Below are 23,474 nucleotides of genomic sequence, written 5' to 3'. Positions count from 1 at the left end.
ATAGACAAGACTATATCACCGAATGTGAGCGACAACTGAGTGACAGCCATTTTTATGAATTACTGGAAACTGACCCTACCAAGAGACTACAATCGCTAATTAATCAAAAAGTCATGAAAGCAGTAGAAAGAGGATGGATCTCTAAGCAAGAGGCAGAGTACTTGACTCCTCTACAGCCAAGTGTCCCTAAGTTTTATACCCTGCCAAAGATACATAAAACCCTAGTAAACCCTGCAGGGAGACCAATAGTATCGGGTTGTAATTCACTTCTAGAACCACTCTCCAAATTTGCAGATCGGTTTCTCAGCCCCTATGTCAAATTAATGGCATCTTATATACAAGATACAACAGAGGTAATCAGGCTAGTGGAAGGATTAAAGATTGACACCAGCGATCTACTAGTGACATTCGATGTAGTTTCCCTTTACACTAAAATTCCTCAGGCAGCAACTCTAGATATGGTAGAAGAAAAATTAATGTCATCCAGAAACTCAGGGAAAACGCCAAATTCATTCATTCTTTGGTGTACAGAGATGGCACTATGCGAAAATTTCTTCTCCTTCAACAAATCATTTTACAAACAAATACATGGCACAGCCATGGGGTCTGCTGTAGCACCAACACTTGCTAACCTGTATGTTGAAACCATTGAAGTACACACCATCATGAATAACTCTAATCCATATATGAAATACATCAAACTATGGAGGAGGTTTATTGACGATATTCTGTTGATCTGGACGGGTGATCTGGCTAACTTTGAAGCATTTGTACTATGGCTGAACTCACAAAATCCCTTCTTACAATTTACTAAAACTGTGAGCGCTGAAAAGATTAACTTTCTAGATTTGACTATCTTTATAGATAGAGATTCATCGACACTACAAGTGAGACCTTTTCAAAAAGAAACAGATAAGAATTCGATGTTACTATACTCTAGTTTTCATCCCAAACACACAAGACAAAATTTACCATTTGGACAATTTCTGCGGATGAAACGTAACAGCAGTAAAAGAGGGGATTTTGTGAGAGAAGCAGACAATCTAAAACAAGACTTGATTTTGAGGAGTTATCCGAAAAAGATTGTAAAAACAGCATATAAAAGAGCATCCAACAACCATAGAGAGGCTATCTTGGAATATAGGCAGAAAAAGGTTAAAGATGACAACATTGTGTTTGTTAGTGCATTCAATCCACTATCCAATGCTATTACTAAGATTGTGAGAAAAAACAGGCATATACTTGAAAAAGGTGATTTCCCACTATCAGTACCCAAGTGTGCATTCCGTAGGAGCAAAAATCTTAAGGAACTGATAAAAAGGAATGATGTTGCATTGAAAACAAGTGCTCAACAAACCTTGACTGAAAGTTGGGGGCTACCCAAAACCACAGGTCATAGCCCTTGTGGCCATTGCAATTGCTGTGCCCAAACTTCTCGTACTAAAGATATTGATTTAGGACTGAAAAAAAGTGGGAATAAAGAGTATTGACCAATTGCAATTCTATGATGGTAGTTTATGCCATCTGGTGCCCATGTAAGAGACGCTATATTGGGAAGACAGAGAGAAAAATTAAAGTTAGGATAGGCGAACACAAAAGTTGCATCAGGAACAATACCATTAATGCACCTCTGGTAGGCCACTTTGTTAGCCAAGGACACAAACCAGAAGAACTGAAATGGACAGTGTTGATGAAAATTGGACCTACACAAGACCTTTCTAATGACAAACGCACTCTGAGTGTACAAGAACAAAAAATGATTTTTTTGACTAAAAGCTATCCAGAAGGGCTTAATGAAAATATAGATTGTAGTGTATTCATTAAATAATCCAATTATGAGTTGTAACGGCTCCGTTAGAGCCTTAAAGTGTTTGTGTTCTAACCTGTACCTAGCCATTTCTCTATTTATATCCTTATCCCTAGCAACATTAGCTGCGTGCATGCGCAATGCATACACACTCCATTAACACCTTAGGGTGTTTTTCTTTTAACAACATAAATCCATTTTGTACATCTTATACCCTCGGGCAAAATTAGAACAACATGTTTTGTCCTTCCATTAACTCGGAGGATGTCTGTCTCGAGCGCTTCCAGAACCCTTTGTATTTCAGGCACTTAACAATGCCTGACTACTGCCGTCTCTATAAACAAATATATTTACTTTCTGACTGTGGGCCTTACCTTATTATTAGATGACAATTCATGGAGGGTACGCACACTAATTCCATTTATATCCATTTATATACATTAGTAGATTTATCCAATCCATTCTTTTTTGGGGCTCCAGAATCTGTTATTTTATATGCTTCATATACTCTATTTGAGTCCCAGGCAGCCACATTACTCCAAGGACTGCGATCGTTAGTCCACATCAGTCACTAAGCAGCTCCAGTAGAATAGTGACTAGCATCTTAACCATTGCGCATGTCAGACATTCTGTTCTCCAACTAACGGTGCACTGGCTTTTTCTTTGTATTAAGCTAATAGACACTATCTATTGGCAGTTACTTAGCGATAGCCATAATTCCTCAAACATACGATTAAAAACGTACCTAGATTTATTCTCGAACAGCATCTTATATCTTGATATCTTCAAGTACACGGCAGTACAAACGCTAGTAACTGGACGCATGCGCTGCCGTAGAAGTTACCTCTTCACACAGTAGTTTTCCTTTCCGATCGCCATTGTGCGATAGCTATAATTCCTCAAATATACGATTAAAAACGTACCGAGATTTATTCTCGAACAGTACTTTATATCTTGATATTTTCACGTACACGGCAGCACAGACGCTAGTCACTTGACGCATGCGCGGCCGCAGACACATTTCGGATTGAGTGCAGAAGAAAGTTACCTCTTCACACAGCAGCTTTCCTTTCCGATCGCCATTGTGCGATTCAGCCACACCACAATGAAACGCCTATGGACCATCCATTTCAGGTAATCCATTACCTAGTGAGGTACTACGCCACAAACTTGTTTGAGAGTAGCGTTAATATAGGTTGTAAATTCAGCGTTTTTCCTTCGATTTGGGAGCTACTGAACTCTTGATAATCGTTTTCCAACTTTGCTATTTGACAACAAGCTATGAATTGGCGCCTAAGTCGTTCCACCTGAGTTCTGTTTTACCCATGGAAAGATAATGTTTTCTAGACTTCCGGCTGCTATCCATTGCCAGATTGCTTTATGTTAGTAACCTACCTGGTAGCCATTTCGCATTAACTCTGGTTTACAACTAGCCAGACTTTGTTTTGAATTTGATAGTCCCATATCTTATATCCAGCTCCCCATTGCCTCCATTCTTTACAATGTATAGGTTTCCTTCATTGATGAATATATTTAACTACTATCCTCAACTATATATTAATATGGGGTCCACTTTCTAATTTACAGAATTTGGCACTAAACCCTGTATGCCTGTACCAACGAGATTATAAAAGGCACTCCCAATTCTTCAATGACTTTTCCAAACACAAGAGTGTGACTTTAAGTAAGTTTTTCTAACAATATCTCTTTTGTATTTATAACCCTAATCTTTTGGGCCTGACAGGAAGGTATGTGTTTTTGTATCTGTATATCTATAGGGACCCCATTGGAGACTGCAATACTGTGACTCCAGACAGTACTCACGGGCAGCTTACTAACACCAACAGATGGTAAGCGCCTACTCTAAGTGCATACTCTAATTAGAATTGAATATTGATGTAACTTATCGAGCAACCACACTAATTAATATGTGGTTTTTATTGTGTTTTGCTTGAATAGGTGTGGCCAGGATCGTTTTTCTTGTACTTCTAACAAGATAACATGGACACTATCTCTCAGAATTGTCTGTCAAGAATAATTGGAAAAGACCTCTCACTTTAACGACAGCCAGACAGTTACCACTTGAAGCTAGGTTGGGAGTGCTCCTTGCCCCAACCCCTACACACAAACAACTCCTTTTCCCCTGAAGAAGTTCCTCACAATAATCTATAGGACTATAGGAACGAAACATGTTGGGCTTTAGACAGATACTAATGCGAAGTATTTGCTTTATAGATGCACTTTTAGGTATTTTTTGACCAAGGCATCTGAATTAGAGACACCCAAGAAAGAAGGTCTCTATCTCTATACTTTGTGTGGTTTCTTTGTTTCTTGTATTGTAGTTGAAAGAGTGAACTAGACTTATTTCAAAAAAGATAAAACAGCCTACAATTTTGTATGTACAATTGGAGCCATGTATGATGTTTGTACCTTGCTCTTTTGTAGCCAGATGGCTAATAGCACTTAGCACTTTGTGTTGTAAACACTAGTCATTTTGTCAGCACGTATACTAGATTTTACATGTTAGTTCTACTAAGTTGATTTTAATATTTGCATGTTTTTTATTAACATTTCTATGTGAATCGTATTCCCTAATGAGGCCAGGTTGTATTTTTCTTAGGCTTCGTTTTTTGTACTGTCTTATAATTATCCCTGAGTGTGTTCTCTTTAGTGATTTAGTAAAACGCATGCTCACAGCCACATTAGTGCGCGGGAGCCCCAATTTTGCTTTTTGTTATAATATGTCAGGTTTGCTCCCTCGAAACCTGCAGTGATACCTGATTTCCCTCTATATTTTTGGATATGATCTCAGGAGGGCCAGCTAAGCGGTTACCCCAATGACTGTGGCACTCCCTGATGTAATACGCCATGGGTTCAATGGCCTAGGGGAAACAGGACAACCCTGTCGGGTGCCTCTTCCCAGTTAGAATTGTTCGGATGTGCATGACTAAACTAAAACTTTGGCCAATGGTTGTGCATACAGTAATACAATACATAAAATCCTATTCGGACCCACCCCCATCCTTACTAGTATAAATAGCATGAATTCCCACTTTACCATATCGAAGGCCTTTTGGGCGTCGATAGTTACCGCCACTGCTTTAGCCCAGTAGTCTATTCTACCCATAAAATTGAACAGCCGCCTAGCATTTTGCATTGGGGATCTTCTGGGGGTGAATCCGACTTGACCGGGGTGGACCAGGTGTGACATCAAAGGGAGGAGACGGTTGGCCAGGATCTTGGCATATATTTTTGTGTTGCAGTTCATGAGGGATAGGGGCCTGTAGAGCTGCATTCGTTGCTTGGTTTAAGGAGCACCTTGATCACAGCTTCTTGGAGTGACTCAGGCAGCAGAGACTCTTGAAGGGACTCCTCCCACACCAACAAAAGATTGGGGGCCACTACTGTCATATAATCCAGATACATCTGTGGGGTGAGGCCATCAAGGCCCAGAACCTTTCCTTTAGGTAAATTAGCAATGACAGACATTTCTTCCAGTGTGACAGGGCACTCAAGTTTCTTCATGGCCTGGGCGCTAAGGCATGATGCTGGGGTGTTCTGAAACAGTGAGTGTATGGCCTGTTCTCCACACGGTTGTTCAGCGGTCTATATTGTGTGGTTAAAGTCTCAGAATGCCTCATCCACCTCTGTGTCTGACCGTTTAGTATTCCCCTGCTCATCCAGGATGCAGTCTGCCTGGGACTGCCCCCTTTCCGACTGGGCCACTCTCCCCAGTGTCTTCCCCGGTCTGCCCCCCACCCCATTTCTCCTGGCCGCTTGTGGGTGAGAGAAATAACAGACTTTGCTAGTAGCGTGAGCTTCACATTTTTCTAGCTCTTCACGTATTTGTGGTAGCACCAGGGGATCAGAGGATCGGGCATACTCTATTTCAAGCCTTTTAAGAGCAGTTTTGGTTTTCTCTAAGTCTCTCCCTATGCTTTTAAGAACCACAGCCTCTCTTAATATCACCATACCCCTGATACATACCTTAAAGGCCTGCCACCTGATGCCGTGGGACGTGGAACTGGCAGCGTTGCAGGAAAAGAAGGTCTTGATGTCCGACTTAATATCCGCTCGGAACACTATGTCCTCCAAAGCAGCTGACTTGAACCTCCAGCGTAACCAGTTTGTCTGCTACCCATATTCAGTGATGTCACCGGGGAATGGTCCGACAACGTACAACGGTTAATGTCCACGTCAAGTACTTACCCCATTAGTGAGCCGGATAAGAGGAACAGATCCATCCGGGAGGACATGTTGAGGAGTAAAAAGTGTATTCCCTTGACTGTGGGTGAGCTATACACCATGTGTTGCATAGCTCCAGTGATTGTATGAGGGACTCTAGTCGGCGGGCGGCTCTGGATTGGGGTCGAGGTGCTGCATTTGTTCTGTCAAGTGAGCGGTCTAGGATCAAGTTCATATCTCCGCCCCATAATTGGGGTATGCCATAGTACCCAGACATGATGTCCCCTATATGGTCAAAGAACTCTGGAGAGTCTGTTGGGGCAATATGTATTTATGAGTACCAGTTCAGTTCCCTCCAGGGTGCAATGAACCACCATGTATCTTCCCTCAGGGTCGATGTGCACTTTTTGTCCCACAATTTTCAGGGAATTATGTATAAGTAGCATGACTCCTCTAGACTGAGAGAAGTAGGAGGTGAAATACCTATTTTTCCCCCACGAAGGGGCTATGTTGCGGCATGTACTTTCTTTAGCATGGGTTTCCTGCAGGAACAGAGCATTAGCTCTATGTCTTTGTACATAGGATATTCTATGACAAGACAGGAGGCTCGCATTATGCTTTAACTTTCTTTAATACTGCCACAACAGCTTTTCAACTTATCACTTTTTTTTAAAACCTTTTTTTATTAAACAGCTTGGCAGCAGAACGCAGGCGAACAATGCACAAGGTAAGCACAAGGTAGGAACAGTTAAACCAATACAGGCATACAGGCAGTGCATCTAGCATTAACATTTTCCATCAAGGATGCATACAGTGCAAATGCAGTATAAGAGAGCCCTTGGCTCAGGATGAATCACCCGCATGGGTGGGTGTAGTAGTTGGGGAAGTTGTATCAGGTGTTGCATTTTAGATCTGACATATAGGAACAAAACTGGATCCAGACATCCCTAGGCCTCGAGTGGACTGGTTGTAGACAGGTCCATGCCTCCTCAGTGTCTGAGGCCCATGTGAGAGCTCTGAGCCATTGCGCATGTGTGGGGGGTGCGGGGCGGAGCCAGCAAAGCAGAATGGCTCGTACCGCAAGGAGCATGCAAAGGCCGGCCAGTTTCCTGGAGTTTCTGGGTAGCTCTGGAAAGTCATGGAATAGGCCCTTCATTGGGGAGGGGTCGATAGATTGATCGAGTATAGCAGATACAGTTGTGAACACCGTCTCCCAAAATTGGGAGAGGCGGAGGCAATCCCAGATCATGTGCATATAGTCGGCGCCATCCTGCCCACACCTGGGGCATCTTGGGGAGTGATCCCCAAACATACGATGCAACCTGCTCGGGGTATAATGAAACCTATGCAACACCTTTAATTGAATCAATTTAAAACGGGAATTGAAAGATACCTGGTGTATACGGGCGCACATGTGGGTCCAGCGCTCGTCCGTCACCTCCACCCGAGGTCCTCCTCCCACGCCCGCCTTAGCCCAGTGAATTTCAGAGTGGTTCTGGATTGCATCATTGTGTATAGCCTAGATATGTTCCCTCTAGTGGGTGTGGGGGAAGTCAGTTCTTCGATAGCAGGATCATCTGGTGGCATTGCTGGAAACATGGGGTAGTTTCTTTTAAGGGTTTTACGTAAAGCTGAATACTGAAGCCATGCACTCGGGCCACTCCACAAGGGCAGCGGCAGGTCGGGCCATTCAACAAAGCTACCCTGCTCGAATACGTCACGGAGCAACTCGTATCGCGCCTTGGCCCATCTGCGCGCAGTCGACGGCGGAACTCGTGGGATCCCGGGGAGAAAGTTCCACAGGGGGAGATTGCCAAGAAATGGATGAGGAGTAGCTAACAATTTCCACGTTTGCATTAGTGCCAGGGAGGTGCAGGCCACCGGATCCAGTGTATCCTGTGCAAAAGGGATGGGCTGTATCACCAGGGACCGGATGTCTCGGTCGCTGACCGCCAGCCTTTCAAGTCTAACAATTGGAGGAGGGTCTGCTGTGTTAAACCAGTAAGACGTGTATTGGATTTGGGAGACCAACCAGTATTTAAGAAAATCGGGGGCCCCAAATCCGCCGTCAGCAATCGGGGTGGACAGGGTCCCGAGCTTGAGCCTGACCGCGCCCGAATGCCACAGAAAAGAGTTGGTACTGCGTGTCAATGCTTGGAAGAAACCCTCGCCCGGCCACAGGGGGACGTTGGTGAACCTGTATAGTAGTTGGGGTAATACTATCATTTTTAATAACCCTATTCTACCCGCCAGGGAGATCGGCAATTTGCTCCATGCCAGAATCTTAGTTGCCAGATGCACTAGGTAGTTTTGATAGTTCTCCTCGAGGGTCGTCTCAAGCTGACGGGTTATTTCAATCCCCACATATGTGAACTTCGATGGCGCCCACAGGAACCCCATAGTATCAGGGGGAGGAAGGGTACATTCCGTGAGCGGAAAGAGCGTAGATTTTGTGCAGTTCACCTTGAGGCCTGAGATGTACCCGAAGTGGATAACATCTTTCAATATCGGGGGTAAATTGGTGGAGGGGGACCGCACGAAAAGGAGTGCATCATCAGCGTAGAGGGATACAATATTGGCTTGACCCGTCGAGCGAAGCCCTCTGTGCGAGTGAAGTTGTCGAAGCATGTCGGCGAAAGGTTCTATCGCTAAAGCGAAGATCAGGGGGGAGAACAGACAGCCCTGTCTCGTGCCCCTGGCAATTTTAAAGCATGGGGATCATCTGTCCTCCGTGCGGACACTGGCCACAGGTCCTGAGTAAAGTACCTTGACCCAGGAGCGAAACACCGGCCCGAATTTGCATTGTTCGAGCACCCGCAAGAGGTACCTCCAAGAAACTGAGTCGAACGCCTTCTACATGTCGAGGGTTGCGGCGACCGCCTGCACATTGGGGATGATCCTGCTGATTATATTAAAGAGCCGTCTAATGTTCAGAGCGGTGGAACGGCCTGGAATGAACCCCGCCTGGTCCGGGTGTATAATGGATGGCATACAGGGAGCAAGCCTGGTCGCTAACATTTTAGCAAAAATGTTTGTGTCACAGTTTATGAGGGAAAGTGGGCGATATGAGCTGCACTGAGTGGCAGGTTTACCAGGTTTAAGCAGTACCGTAATTGTGGCTTCGCGGAGTGATGGGGGAGTTTGCCTGCCTCTACCGATTCCTCCCAGAGAGCTAGTAAGTGAGGGAGTAAGAGAGTCTTATAACATTTATAGAATTCGACCGGGATGCTATCAGAGCCGGGGGCCTTCCCCGAGGAGAGAGAGTCTATGTCCTCCGTAAACTCTTCAGGTGTGAGTGGACAATCAAGGGAACCAGCGGTCTCGGGAGAGAGGACCGTTAGGGGGAGAGCCGTAAGATAGGAGTCCACCTCTGCCTCCGTGGCCTCGCCCGAATTGGAGTAGGGGGCTTCGTAAAAAGCGAAGAACTCCGAGTTGATGTCCTGTGATGTGGTAGCCAAGGAGCCATCCGATCGGACAATCCCAGGTATTTGTGGAGCACCCAGCTCATGACGGACGAGTCTAGCAAGGAAGCGGCCAGGGTGCTTGCCCTCTCCGTATCTCCTCGCCAGGCCGGGGCTATCTAGGAATTTTTGTTCCCGTTCTGCCAGGGATCGAAAAACGTCCAGCTCTACTCCTATAGCTGCAAGGGTCGTAGGGGTTGAGGACCGCGAGCACTGGGCCTCCAGGGTTGACAGTTTGGTTTCGCTGACAGCGATATCCCTTTGAATTGTTCTAAGTATGCCACTCTCTTTGGACAGTGCTATACCCCTAATATATGCCTTAAAGGCCTCCCATAGGGTGGCCTGGGAGGACACCGAGTCCTTGTTTATTTCGAAGTACTCCTCCATGGCTACCTCGAGCTCTGATCTGAACAGAGGGTCAAGGAGAGAATGAGGTTTCATCCTCCAGCGTCTGGTACGGTCACCGTCCAGTCCCCAGCCCATGGTGATGGTCACCGGGGAGTGGTCAGATAGGGTCCTAGGGAGGATCGTTAATTGCACCACATTTTTGATCAATACATCAGAGACCACCCACCTATCGATTCGGGAATAGGATTCATGGACTGAAGAGTAAAAGGAATAGACACGGGAATCAGGGTAGAGCAGTCTCCATGCATCTACAGCCGCAAGGCGGGGGGAGGGACGACAGTGTAGCATAGGCTGGCCTGGTAAGTTGGCGGGGCCTGGACCCAGATCTGTCAAGGTCTGTATCAAAAATGGTGTTGAAGTCCCCCCCCCCCCCCACAGAGGATAGGAACCAAAGGGAAACCATCTAGGAGAGATGTGAGGTGTGTGAAGAACTCCGGGTCATCTGTGTTGGGGCCATAGATGTTCAGCAAGATCACCTCCCTATTATGGAGTGTTGCATGGAGAAGTACATATCTACCCTGGGGGTCTGTATGTGAAGCAATGAGTGTAAATTTAAGACTCTTATGAATAATAGTCATAACCCCACGACTTTGAGTGGAAAAGTTGGTAAAGTATCTCTGGGGGCCCCAGGTTCTAGCAAATCTCAAAGAATGTTCAGACCGCGCATGTGTCTCTTGTAAGAACAGGATCTTGGATCCATGCCGTTCCACGTGCAGCTGTATCTGTCTCATTTTTTTAAAATTGCCCAGTCCCCTCACATTCCAGCTCATGAAGGTTAGATTGTCTTCCGTCAGAGGAGCGGTGACGCACATATCGCCGGGATAATGTCCAGTGGGCCGATGCTGCAGCCCTGTAGCCCCATTAACATTGCATTACCCTGCGGTCCGCCCTCGCTGCCAGCGCCAAACTTATTTATAACAAAACACCCATCCCCACCCACCCCCACCCGCATCCCTCCCCCAACACGAGGAATGACAACCCCAAAACCCCTTAACCAAATCCAAACCAGTGGCATCAACGCCTGTGGGCCGGACTGATGACGCTGCTCCGGGCCTGTGGCAGATCCAGCTAGAACATGGTGCCTACAGTGATGCTACGGACGTGACTTGAAAACTATAATTGGCACATTTTACCTTGGCACAGTCATGTAGAGTAATCCAACTGACAATTGTTGAGAAGTACAAGTGTGGTATATTCTTGGCGTCGGGGGGGAAAGCCGGTGTCGGTGCCCCCCCAACGGGCACTCCGAGTAGTTGTAGCAGAATAGCTGGGGAGGAAGGTCTACCTGGGAAATGATCGTCGATAAACCTGGAGGCCTCCTCCGGAATCATGAAGAACGACACCTGATTGTTGTGCTCCACTCGTAGTTTAGCGGGGTATAACATGGAGTATTTGACTCTGTGATCCCTAAGCCTCCTTTTCACAGCCAAGAAAGTCTTGCGCTCCCGCTGGACAGCCACCGAGAAGTCAGGGTATAGGTGTATCCTTGCTCCGTCCAGTAGAAGTTCACCCTGGAGTCTTGCGGCTCTAAGGAGGGCATCGCGGTCCCAGAAGTTAAAGACACAGCTATTATGGGTCGCGGAGGTGCACCTGGCTTGGGTTTAGGTATCAGGGCCCGGTGTGCCCGCTCTATAGCAAATTGCGGGGGGAGCTTCGGTGAATCCAGAAGCGACAGTAATGTGCGTTCCACAAAGTCTTCCATCGGCTCCCTGACGCCACTCTCGGGGACCCCAATGATACGGAGGTTGGTACGCCTCGAGCGAGATTCCAGGTCCTCATTTTTCTTCTCCACCTCAAGGACGCGGTTAGATAGAGCCGTGACCTCCGAACGCAGCGCCCCCAGACCGTCCTCGGCGGAGCTCACCCTGGTTTCGACCTCCAGCACTCGACGGTCAGTCCTCTCAATGTGGGCCTTGATAGAGGAGATAGGGCCATTCATGTCATCTAACTTCGAGTGGAGCGTGGTAAACCCCTCACTGATAAAGTCCATCATTTTCTGAGATTCTGAGGTAGTAAGGGAGTGGCAGGGGCCTGCTTGGAGGCCTCCTCAGCAGGGCCGACCGGAGTCTTCGTGAACATGTTTATGGAGCTCTGTTTTTTCCCAGTCCCTTTAGTCATTGTGGCGGTGATGTGACTCAGAGAGAGGAAGGAGAGCCGGTGGTGTCCCTCGCCTCCACGGACAGGATCAACGAGGCACAGCCCCCAGGGGATCAAGGCCTCAATGGCAGAGGCTGGCAGGGTGCAACCCAAGCCGGGGAGTCCGAAGTCAGACAACGTGGAACACGGTGGATCCTAGCAGGCCGCGGCCAGGCCGCCAGGGGTCCGGGCCCCTCCAATCGCCGGCAAGGATCTACTGCGGTCTGCGAGAGGGTCCCAGCACGCCGCTCGGAGGGAGCAGGTCGTCCTCTATTGGGTGCGATGGTTGGTGATCCCCGCGGAGCAACGCATCAATTTGTTCCTCTCTCCGCTTCAGGACGGCCAGGGGTTAGCAGCAACCCCAACACCCACGTTCCATACGGGCGCCAAGGGTCCGGAAACCCAGTCCACGACAGCGGGGGAGCGCAGCACCCGGCATCCGTTGGTGTGCCGCAGCTCTACCCCGGGCGCTGGAATGGGGCCCAGCGGGGGAGACAGCCGGGTGAGGGCCGATATAGGAGTCGATAAGGGCCTGAGTTGGGGCCGCCTGGCTTGGGCGCGGGTCCAGCACGCGAATGGTTACAGTTCTAGTATCTGCGGTTCTCCGCGCCAGTGCCCCACGGCCCAAGCAATCCCGTGGTTCGCTCCTGGTCACCGACTCAGAGGTGCTCCACCGCCCCTCGGGCCTCCACGGGGGTGGTGGGGTGCTACGGTACCGAAGGCCTGGACCGTCTGGCTCTCCTCGAGTACCGGATTTCGGCGCGCAGATTCGCGGGCGATGGTCGCGGCAGTTCCCGATTACAGGGTTACCGGCACCGATTGTCTTCGGGATTTGGACCAGTTGGTCCCTGGTCCAGCAGCTCGCAAATCATAGCAGTCTGATACAAGTTGTAGATCGTAAATGCCCAAGATCAGGATCGAGCGATTTGCCTGCCACGGAGATCACGTTTCAGGCGGCCATCTTGTTCGGCGCACAACAGCGCCCCCCACTTATCACTTTTAAACAGTTACATCTTAGAAATCCATTCAAACTAAAACTCCCATGCACCTCCAGGAGTGCAGTAGTTCTGACCCTATCCCATGATCCAATCCGGTGATAGGTCATCCTATAAGAACCCCTTTGTCCCAGGTCCTTTCCTCTTTCTTTTTGCTGCCATGAAGATAAGTACCTCATAGCTCATTGTCTTGTATTAGTTTTTAGCAATATAAGCGTGATATAAAATTTTAAAAGCGCGTAAGCTGCGCGAGTGTAACTCTCTTTATGATACCGTATACATAGAGCGCTTCTCTGAGCGTGTAGAACCGTCCATGTGTTTCGTGTTTCACACTCGTCTGCGACGCGAGCCTGAGAAATTTGGATTTCTGAGTGAAGAGGAGGGGGGCTGGTCCGCGAAGAGGAGGGGGGCTGGTCTGCGAGCGACGCCTCAGATTCCCAGCCCCGCTCCTCGTTCCTTCGAGGCCACGCTGTCGAACACGGCATTTGGCAGGACCCAGGGGAGCGGGAGTATTTCAATTCCCCCGGCATCACCCCGGAGCTCTTTGTAACACTCACCTGACTCCCACGGAGGCGCTGGTCTAGTCTGGGTTGCTGTGGCCTCTTCGAGCGTGATGCGCAGAACTCAGAACACCGACTGAACAGGACCCTCAAATCTTGCTTGTCTGGCCCGTAGGAATATCCTTCTGCAGATGAGAAAGGGGATTAACAGTCTGCAGAATAGTGTGCTTGCTCCCCCTTTCCCCCCTTCGTTCTTCTCTAACTTCCTCCGAAATCCCCGGTTGAAGCTCACCTTATGGTTTGAAAGGATGAACTCTCCATCCTGCTTCTGGTGCAGGGGCGCGTGTTTGTCCAGTTACTTCACTGGTTTTCAGAATGGCGCTGGCAAACTCCACTTGACTTTTCCGAGCAGAATGCCGTAAGTATGAAGATTACAAAAGTTCAAGTGTTGAGCCTCCTTTTCTGTTGCCTTCCTAACCTGTGATCTGTCCTTTATTTCAGGTGCAGAATGAAGGCGATGCGTTGAGGGATTGAATTGCCGATGGTAAACTCAGGTGAGTTAGCGATGGGGGCGATCCCTCTTAATGTCTTTATATTCCTCCAGTAATGTCTTTTGTCCTTTCCCCATAGGGGCCGGGGTGCGGTACCTGCCAACGAAGCGGCGCCGACCCGAAATGAGGAATGGTCAACCAACAGAAGACCGGTAAGTGTTATGGCGGAAAATTTGGCTTTCCTCATATGTTCCTTCTGCTCACCTTTTGTCTCTTCTTCTCTTCCCTAGGCGCAGAGATGTGGCGACCGGTGCAGACAGTCGCGGTGGAGCCAGAAGAACTCCTGAGGACAGGTGAGTGAAGCGCGGCGCTGCAGCGAGCAACGCGGTGCTTTTAAATGAAAGTCTTTTCTCAGGAACGCTGGCGTGAAGGTTCCGGATGCAGGTAAGAAGTTTGATAAAATTCTTGGTTTTCACCTTTCTCTTCTTTCCTTACAGGTGTTCCAGGATCGAGGCGGGCGTGGCTGGAGACCAGATGCAGGAGCAGACACGGTGAGCGTTCAGCTGCTTGGATGCAGAACAACGCGAAGTGTGAGCTACTGTCTGGGCGTGGCTTAAATAGCCCCCAAAGTAGTTCCAGGTAAGTATCCTTCCCTGGCCACGCCCGAGTGGCAAAATAGTCCCAATGAAAAAATAGTCCCTTTCAGATCTCAGGGAGGCCTGAATCTTGCAGCATGGTCTGCATCAGGTAAGTGCACAAAACACCTTCCTTTATGAGCCTGGCGCCTATGGCGCCAGGACTGATGTCCAACATGAGCCTGGCGCCAACGGCGCCAGGACAGAGTCCAAAGAGCCCCTATAAGGGGCCGCTGGGCTTTTACCCGGGGGCATGATGCCTGCTGCCGGGGGTGCTGGGCCTGGTCTGGTGCTCCGGGGGTAGGCATCATGACACTCTTCCGCCGGTAGAGCGCAATTTAAATTGCGTTACGGATGGCGAGAGAAGGGGAAGCATAGTGAAACTGAGTTTAAAAAAAAAAAAAAATTATTCGCCGGAGCGCGCACGATAAGGGATAATTACAAGAATACTTTTTTGTGAGTAGAGAAACCTGCAAATTGAGAATAGTTGGCTAAAAGGCTGCAGGTGCCTAGCAGTTATCCCTTGCTGACCGCACAATAAGTTAACCATGCTAACATTATGGCTCAATACAAAAGCCCCGGTGCTACTCCTTCTACCTCACCAGAATGGTCTTAGGAGGAGTGGGAGGAAAGCCCTTACCAGCAGGACACAGACCTGTCACATAGCTTTAAAAGGGTACTAGGGGATTCCTTTACCAAAGCAGTGTCACAGGGAGTGCAGCCTCTTACCCAAAGGCTGGACATATTGGAGGCAGTATTTGATGAACTGCAAGCACAGCTTCCCAAAAAGAGAAAGGCAGAAAGCCAAGAGAAAGAGCTGTCAGCCGGACACCCCACCAATGGGGTTGAACCCAGGGGGAGGAAAGCGGCTCGCAAGAATAAACTCTTTGACCCCCCTCCGAGCAATCTGGTTAGGGAGGATTCCACTCCCCAAGAGATTAGCGACCCTGTCGCCAGGCTAAAAAGAGCCTTCCTGGAGAAGAAAAGAAGCCAGGACAGACCCCCTACCCCAGGGGTGATTAATCCAGGGGACAATTATGAGGGTTACATGCCCGATGATGAGGGTGATGATATAGAAGATGGTCACCATTACGAGGAGGAGATGGATCCTCAAGAACTTGATGGTACAACAGAGATGTTTGACCCGGAGGCTATCAGACACCCTAAGTTATGTGGGTTTTATGGCCCAGGGTGGCAGCCTACATGGCTCAGCATATACGCAAACCTCTGGATAGGGAAATTAGATCATGTATTCATTCAGAATGCCCTAGACCAGAATTGCCAGTAAACTGGCCGACACACCCGAACTAGACCCCAAAATGGTCCCTTTTGTCACAAAGACGACGAAAGATATTCGGAAGGGCGTAGATCGAGCCTGGCGAGGGTGCCAAGATAAGCTCCTCTACTTGGCTGGCCCATTAGCAAAAATAATGGATCTCGATGAAAAGGCAAAGGATACGGGAACGCCAGTAGATGCTTCCACCCTAGCCAGTTGGGCTCAAAGAGCTGTGTGCATTATGGGAAACGCAAATAGCGCCCTGTCCGCTGAGGGAAGAAGAGGAGTACTTCTTAAGATTGACAGCAAGTTAAGCGACTTGGCGTTTTACGAGGCAGGCGAAGGAGCAAAAGGCCTACTATTCAGCGAAGCATTCGCTAAAGAAATGGCACAGTTTGTGGGAACTTATTCGGCTCTAGAAAGAGCTCAAAGCTCAATCAAAAAGATCTTCCCTCTCGAGTTTTTTCCGGGACCGGACGTTACAGGGGTCATACGTCCGTAACTACCAAAGCAGACCACAGGGGCCGCGAGCCCAATACTGGGAAGGGAAGCAGCAAGACACATCCTTCCCGTCCAGTTCCAGATTTCCCATAGGTCGAAGAGGAAGAGGTTCATATCGGCAACCCAATGCCTCAGGAGGTGAGTGCAGTGAAAGTATGAGTGGGAGGGAGAACTCTCCAGTTTTTGAGTGCATGGCAAGCGTTATCGCGCAATGCATGGGTGCTGCAAGCAGTAGCGGGACTGCAACTAGAATTTATGGGGGACCCCATTCAGAGATCAGGGCCTCATCATATTTAGATGTCCCGAGAAGAGGCGGCATCGTTAAACAGCAAAATTCTCGAGTTCGTAAACAAAATGCTATAGAAAAAGATACACAAGGAGGACCGGGCTTCCTCAGCAATTTGTTTCTTGGACGCAGGGGGGACAAGGTACGTCCTGTCATAAATCTGAAGAATCTGAACGAATGGATTGTATACAATCATTTCAAGATGGAGGGAATTCATCTACTTCGAGATCTCCACCGAACGGGGGACTGGTTAGCTCGATTGGACTTCAAAGACGCTTATGTAACGGTTCCGATAGCTCATGAGTTTCTGAGATATCTGAGATTTCAGTGGGGAGGAGAGACATGGCGCTTCACATGTCTTCCGTTCGGCCTAGCGTCAGCACCTTGGGCATTCACCAAACTGATGAAGCCCATAGCGGCGGCCATAAGAGAGAGAGGTATTCGCATAATCATTTACCTAGACGACATTCTAAAGTCACACTTTCCAAGAACGTGCAATGGATATTCACGCTCTTGTCCTCTCTAGGATTCTCGGTGAATTTGGACAAATCACAGCTAGTGCCAGTGCAGAATATAGAATTCCTAGGTTTCAGTATAGATGCAAACATGGCAACCCTCGAATTTCCGCATCACAAGGTGAAAGCGATAAAGAAAGAGCTCAAGGTAGTCTTAGCAAAGAAGACTATATTTCTTCGAGCTCTCGCAAGGGTAGTTGGCCTTCTAGCGGCCTCGATTCAAGCAAGTTTTCCGGGCCCGCTCCATTATCGAGCTTTGCAGAGGCTCAAAATAAGACACCTGCAATGAGGGCTAGGTTATCATCAGCTAGTAACCCTAGACCAAGAAGCGATCTCGGAACTCCACCAATGGCTCGCCAACATGGAGGCCTGGAATGGCCGAGCGATTTTCGGAGACACCCCAGACATCATTATAGAATCGGACGCAAGCAGGTCCGGGTGGGGTGCCGGTGCGAGAACTTATAGACAGGAGGGAAGTGGTCAGAGCAAGAACAGAGGATGCACATAAACTGCCTCGAACTGTTAGCAGGGTCCTTTGCAGTGCGAGCATTTACAAAAGACAGATGTTGCGTACTGCTCAAGATGGACAACATTTCGGCAGTGCGTTATATCAACAAGCTAGGAGGAACGAGATTGAGAATGCTAGCAGAATTAGCAAAAGACTTTTGGCATTACTGCCTGCAGAATCAGATGGCAGTCACAGCAGAGTATCTGCCTGGGATGCTCAACGAGGTAGCAGACTGGAACTCACGGTATCTTGTAGACTCCAGCGATTGGAAACTACACCCAAGCGTGTTCAAGAGATTACAAGACCTCTGGGGCCCCCTACACATAGATCTATTTGCGTCCAGACTGAACGCGCGGACTCGGACATATTTCAGTTGGAGATTAGACCTGGGTGCAGCCGGCACGGACGCCTTCCTCCAACCATGGAACGGAGCACTGAATTATGCTTTCCCTCCGTTTCTCATGATCACGAGAAGACTAGCGAAAGTTCGCAGAGAGCGAGCAGACCTAGTAATAGTCCTCCCCCTCTGGAGATCCCAGCCCTGGTTTCCAGTAGCGATGGAAATTTCTACGGATTTTCCGATGATAGTTCCACAGCAGCCGGACCTTCTGCTAGACCCAATCGGGAGAATTCACTCGCTCGTATCGACTGGCACACTGCAGTTGATAGTCTGCAAGGTTTCAGGAGAAAGTGGGAGTTGCCAGGCATTTCGCGACTCGCTGCAGACTGCATCAGAGATTCCTGGGCGCCTTCCACCATCAGGAGCTATAACGCGGTGTGGAAGAGCTGGGCTCACTGGTGCGCAGAACATAGTTTGGATCCCGTTTCTGCCCCTGTAGTGCAATTATTGAACTTCTTAGCAATGAAGTTCCAAGAAGGCAGTGCCTTCAGGACAATAGGAATACTACGATCCGCGATCTTTGCGGGGCATGACATGGTAGAAGGTAATGCTATAGGGGAACACCCCACAGTCCTACGTCTATTGAGAGGAATGAAGTTGAGAAAGTCCCCAGAGCCTAAGTATACGATATAATGGGATGTCAGAGAAGTCTTCCAGCTGTTTCTTACATGGCCAGACAATGGAGAATTATCCCGATCGCAACTCTCAGGCAAGCTGGCAATGTTGTTGTGTCTCACAGCATGCCGAAGAGTATCTGATGTGAAAGCACTAGAGATACACAGGAAAATATTCTATCCAGATGGAGTAGCGTTTTCCATAGCTAAAAGAACGAAAACAGACTCTCGAGTAATTTCATACCCCTATTTTACAGAGAATAAAAAACTATGCGTAGCACAATGTATCAAAGACTATGAGACCGCCACAGGGCTGCTAAGACTGCGAGGTGTAACACAGTTGCTAATAGCGCGTAGAAAGCCTTATCATGCAGTAGCAACAGCGACAATTGCGAGATGGGTGCGCAAAGTGATGCGATGGGCAGGCATAGACTTGTCTCAGTTTGGGGCGCATTCAGCTAGGGGCGCGATGGTCTCTAGGGCCTTCGCAGCGGGAGTGCCTCTTCAGGATATAATGAAAGCTGCTGATTGGTCCTCCGAGTCCACTTTTAAGACTTTTTATTTCAAGCCAGTGTCAGATTTGACGAATAGGGTGGTGGCTAGCTTTGAATAAGCATAATGCGAGCCTCCTGTCTTGTCATAGAATAAAGATTGCCAACGCTAACAGCTCAGGAAGTCTTCATTCTATTAAAGACAAGGAGGCGAGCATTATATCCCACCCGGAAAGACAAGAAAGATGATTTTATGTTGTTTATATCAAATGTTCAATTTTGTCTTGTCACCCACCCTTAAAAATATTTCTCCGTTTTCCCCCTAGGAGATGACCAGAAAGCAGCCTGATCTCAAACAGTGGATCGTCATGGCTTGTGGGATGTTTTTACCCATGCATCCAAGCCCTACAATAAAACTGTGCAGTACTGGCATGGAAAACATCATGATGGCCAGAACTCCCCAGAGAGTGCACAGGGAAAACATGAAGAATAGGCTGCCACCCATTTTTGCCTATGTTGTGAGTACAGGAGGGCACTGCCTAAAACCACCAGTGGGCTACACACACAGTAGCCTGAAACCATTGGGAATGGCAATGCTGATTGCCAAAAAAGCAACTCAGAACTGTGGGGAATTCATTTTCTTAATCCCAAAAATGGTTGCATTACCAGTACTCACCACTATCAGAAAGCCGGCGTTTTAAAACCACCAGACTTTTGTGTAAAACTGAACAAATGAAACAAAACCAGACCAAGGAAAGACTTGCTAAGAGGTGGATACAATGTAAAACTATATTCTGAAATGACTTGAAGGAAGTAATTATTTAATGTATAGGTAAAAATTGTCAGTTTGATTTGAATGTAGAAAACTGGGAACAAAAAGTGACATTTAGCTGAAACCTGGCTTAATGAAACTGGATTCTGCCTGACAACTACCCCCGACAGGAGTTGAAACTGGATCAACAGCTGTGTTCCCTGCCAGGCCTGGCTGCATCCTGAGGTCACATGGCCCTGTTGATTGAAAGGGGAGTGGCAGCTGGGGACTACAGGGAGTTGAACAAACGCCTGTCCTGGACTCAGGCAAATGTTATATTGGGGGCGTCGTAAAAGTGGCTTCCTCTTAGGGGAAACTGGGAGGGGCAGTGCCTCTGCTAGCAGCTGAGCTTGGGGGAAGTGGATAAACCAGTTATTCCACCCTGTGATGTGGGAAGCCACACCCCTTTTTGACCAGGGCATAATTTTAAAAAGATAGATAACTCATAGTGCAGACTTGTCAGAATTATATAAGTAATATCATTATTTTTGTGATTTTTCTGTGAACATTTTGAGAGACGTTAGGACCCTGTGGTGTATTCTGGGGGGTTGCTAGCGGAAAATAGGGTCTCACTCCAAATGTCTGCATGTTAAAAATCTGACCCTTCAATTCCATTTGCTGCGGAGCATGCTGACCGACGACTTCACATCCAGAGATCCAGACTTCAAATCCATCAATCTCCAAAGACCAGAACTTTACTTCAGAAATTAAAGCAAGGGCCTAAACCCACAAACTGAGAACTCTTCTCAGCAGGCCTCAGCAACCTTAAAATCATTTGCAAATTATTCCACAGCCGGGCGAGCTGTCTGAATTCTTTTGCAAGAACCTGTAGCAGTACCCAGAAAGCAGTGTTACATCCAGAATCCAGAGAGGCTAGACCAGCAGAGCAGAGCTGACCCAGACCGCTGTGAGCAGAACCAGAGAGCTGACCCAGATCACTGTGAAGTGCCGAGACCAGAACCGGAGTCCAGTCCAAAACCTGACCAGATCCGTGGCGAGGCCTATTTCAAATTTATATTGTGAGTACCTAGCAGAACTGTGCAGAACCAATCTCTTAGTTAAAAAAATCTAATCCAAACTATTTTAACCTAAGTAGAACTGCCTCCTAGAAATCGTGTCATCTGTCATTTTTAAAGCTGCACAACTGTCACCTGTCATTTTTAAAGCTGCACAACTGTCACCTGTCAATTCTGCAGCTGCAAGTTGTCACCTGTCATTTTGAGTTTACTTTAAATCCGAAAAACTACCTTTATTTAATCGTCCGTATCTCTGGAACCGTTTGGGCTAGGAACGAAATTCAACTTTCAGCTGAAAGCTTAGAATCTAAGCTTTCCAACGAACATAAAACCGACTTGCTACCTATACTTTTGCCGTAATCACGATTCATGCACTCGAAAATTTTGCCGCGATTTGGCCTGATTTCTTTACCTGTAAAAAGATAGCAGCTTTTTGCTTTCCTCTGCTAAAAATTTGTTTGCCTCTTAATAACCATCCCTGAATCATTGCTAAAGTGAGCCTGAGCTCATCCCAAGTATCTCTCACTCACCCTGAACCTCCTAAAGGGAATTAAAAGCATTTTCAGCATATTTCTCACTTCATTGCCACCACATTCAAAGCACTTGGGCCTGTGTTTTAAAACTCATACCGGTTTTCTCTAAGCTTGCTGGGGTGGGAATTGAATTTCGTATTGTATTTGATTGCATTCCTGAGAACTGTGTGTGTTACTTCCATCTCCTTGCATTGCATATAGGGGGGGGGGTGAATTGCCAGAGAAAAAGTGATTATCTTATCTTTTGCTAAAATCATATCAAGTATTTCTGTACTGCATTTTATTCCTCATTGCTTTTCCCTTGAAATCATAAAAGTATTTTTGCTACTTTATCCATCCTATACCCACTCCTCATTGATTATAAAGAAGTGTGCTAGTGTCAGATTACCCATTGTTGATTAACATTATATTTATAAGGGCGATATCGATTATTAATTTATTATAAAAGCGTGGTATCTATATTTTGTTTTATTTCTCAAATAAACCTTTTAAACTTGCAAAACAGAACTACTTCTTGGCTCAGTGGGGTCAGGGGGATTCTAAGAGAGGGGTGTTATATAGGGGTAGTCATCCAGAACTCATGAACTGGACATAAAGATATATCAATAAGGGTTTCCAATAGTATCCCAGACTAGGCATTGACTTAGCTGTAGTGTTGAATTGAATCCTCTTACAGACACTTCTATTTCGCCCAGGAGACAGGGCAGTTTGGTTCCAAGAACACTGGTTCGGTTATAAGTTGGAAGTTTGTGGTTGACCGTTGATAACAGGGTTGAGTTCACTATGTAGGATCTCCAAGGCAAAGAAAGAAAGAGGAAAGGACCTGGGACAAAGGGGTTCTTATAGAATGACCTATCACCGGATTGGAGCATGGGATAGGGTCAGAACTACTGCACTCCTGGAGGTGCATGGGAGTTTTAGTTTGAATGGATTTCTAAGATGTAAAACTCTAGCTTTGAACTTTTAAACCTCTGATTGGCTATTTTTATGTCTGGAGGAGAAAAAAAGCACAAATGTTGATGTTTAAAAGTGATAGGTTGAAAAGCTGTTGTGGCAGTATTAAAGAAAGTTAAAGCATAATGCTCGCCTCCTTGTCTTTAATAGAATGAAGACTTCCTTGAGCTGTTAGCGTTGGCAATCTTTATTATTTTGCACATTTCAGTAAAGTTCACTATGCCACGGATATTCCAACATAGTATTTTATGCTGTTTTGCCATATCCCCTGTAATATCCCATATCGTACACCGCTTACAACTGGTATTTCTCCCCATTTAATGCAGAACCAAAACCTCTAGTACTCAATCGCCAATCTTTAAACAGTTTTCTCCCCCCAGTTCCCCTATACTGCACAACGGGCGCACATACATCTGATGGGCCCCGTCCTAGGATCCAGAGCCTGTCCCCTCCCTCCCCCACTGCCTCCCCCAACAAAGCAGTGTAGCTACCCCCCCATCCCACCCCCAACTGGCTTCCTGTTCCAATGTGGCACAGTGGCCGTGTTTCCCTCAATTCACACTAAGCAACTGCAGTGAGGTGTGCTGTTGCTGCACAGCATATTACCATGTAGTTGGGATATCGCATCCATTATATAAAGAGTGACGAGATGGTAAGTAATATACATACACTACTATCGCCTCATGTCACCTCTGGGATCATTGATCATGAAGCTGGATTATAGAAACAAGCAAACAGTTATATTCTTATTCCACAGGTTCTACAAGGGGATTGTTTAAAGGAATGTGTGCTTCTATGAACTTCGATCGGGACTGTGAAAAAGTAAAGTTTTCCCCCTGAACTGGAGCTTCAGACGCGCCATAAACAACATAGCATGTTGGATGTTATGCTCTCTGGCATTCTTTACCCCAATAAACTTGCAGCGTTCCTGTTGCACTGGGATAGAAAAGT

At 47.3% G+C, this 23,474-nt stretch overlaps 1 protein-coding gene across 3 annotated transcripts in view; it reads left to right on the top strand.

Moving 5' to 3' along the window:
• Positions 1–23,474, top strand: part of IFT22 (intraflagellar transport 22) — a 372,117-nt gene that overhangs the window by 55,148 nt on the left and 293,495 nt on the right. The window contains exon 2 of one of the 3 annotated variants that reach the window (XM_069615014.1): positions 19,536–19,727. The exons of 1 other annotated variant lie outside the window; for it this stretch is intronic. In XM_069615014.1, coding sequence (XP_069471115.1) covers positions 19,536–19,727 — 192 coding nt within the window. Of the gene's footprint in view, positions 1–19,535; positions 19,728–20,483; positions 21,040–23,474 lie in introns of those variants that run through there. One more of the 3 variants, XM_069615017.1, reaches the window with a different exon arrangement.

Source organism: Ambystoma mexicanum, chromosome 9 (assembly GCF_040938575.1).
Source record: "Ambystoma mexicanum isolate Mex_15411 chromosome 9, UKY_AmexF1_1, whole genome shotgun sequence".
Lineage (NCBI taxonomy): Eukaryota > Metazoa > Chordata > Amphibia > Caudata > Ambystomatidae > Ambystoma > Ambystoma mexicanum.
This window is presented reverse-complemented; position numbering and strand designations above follow the sequence as displayed.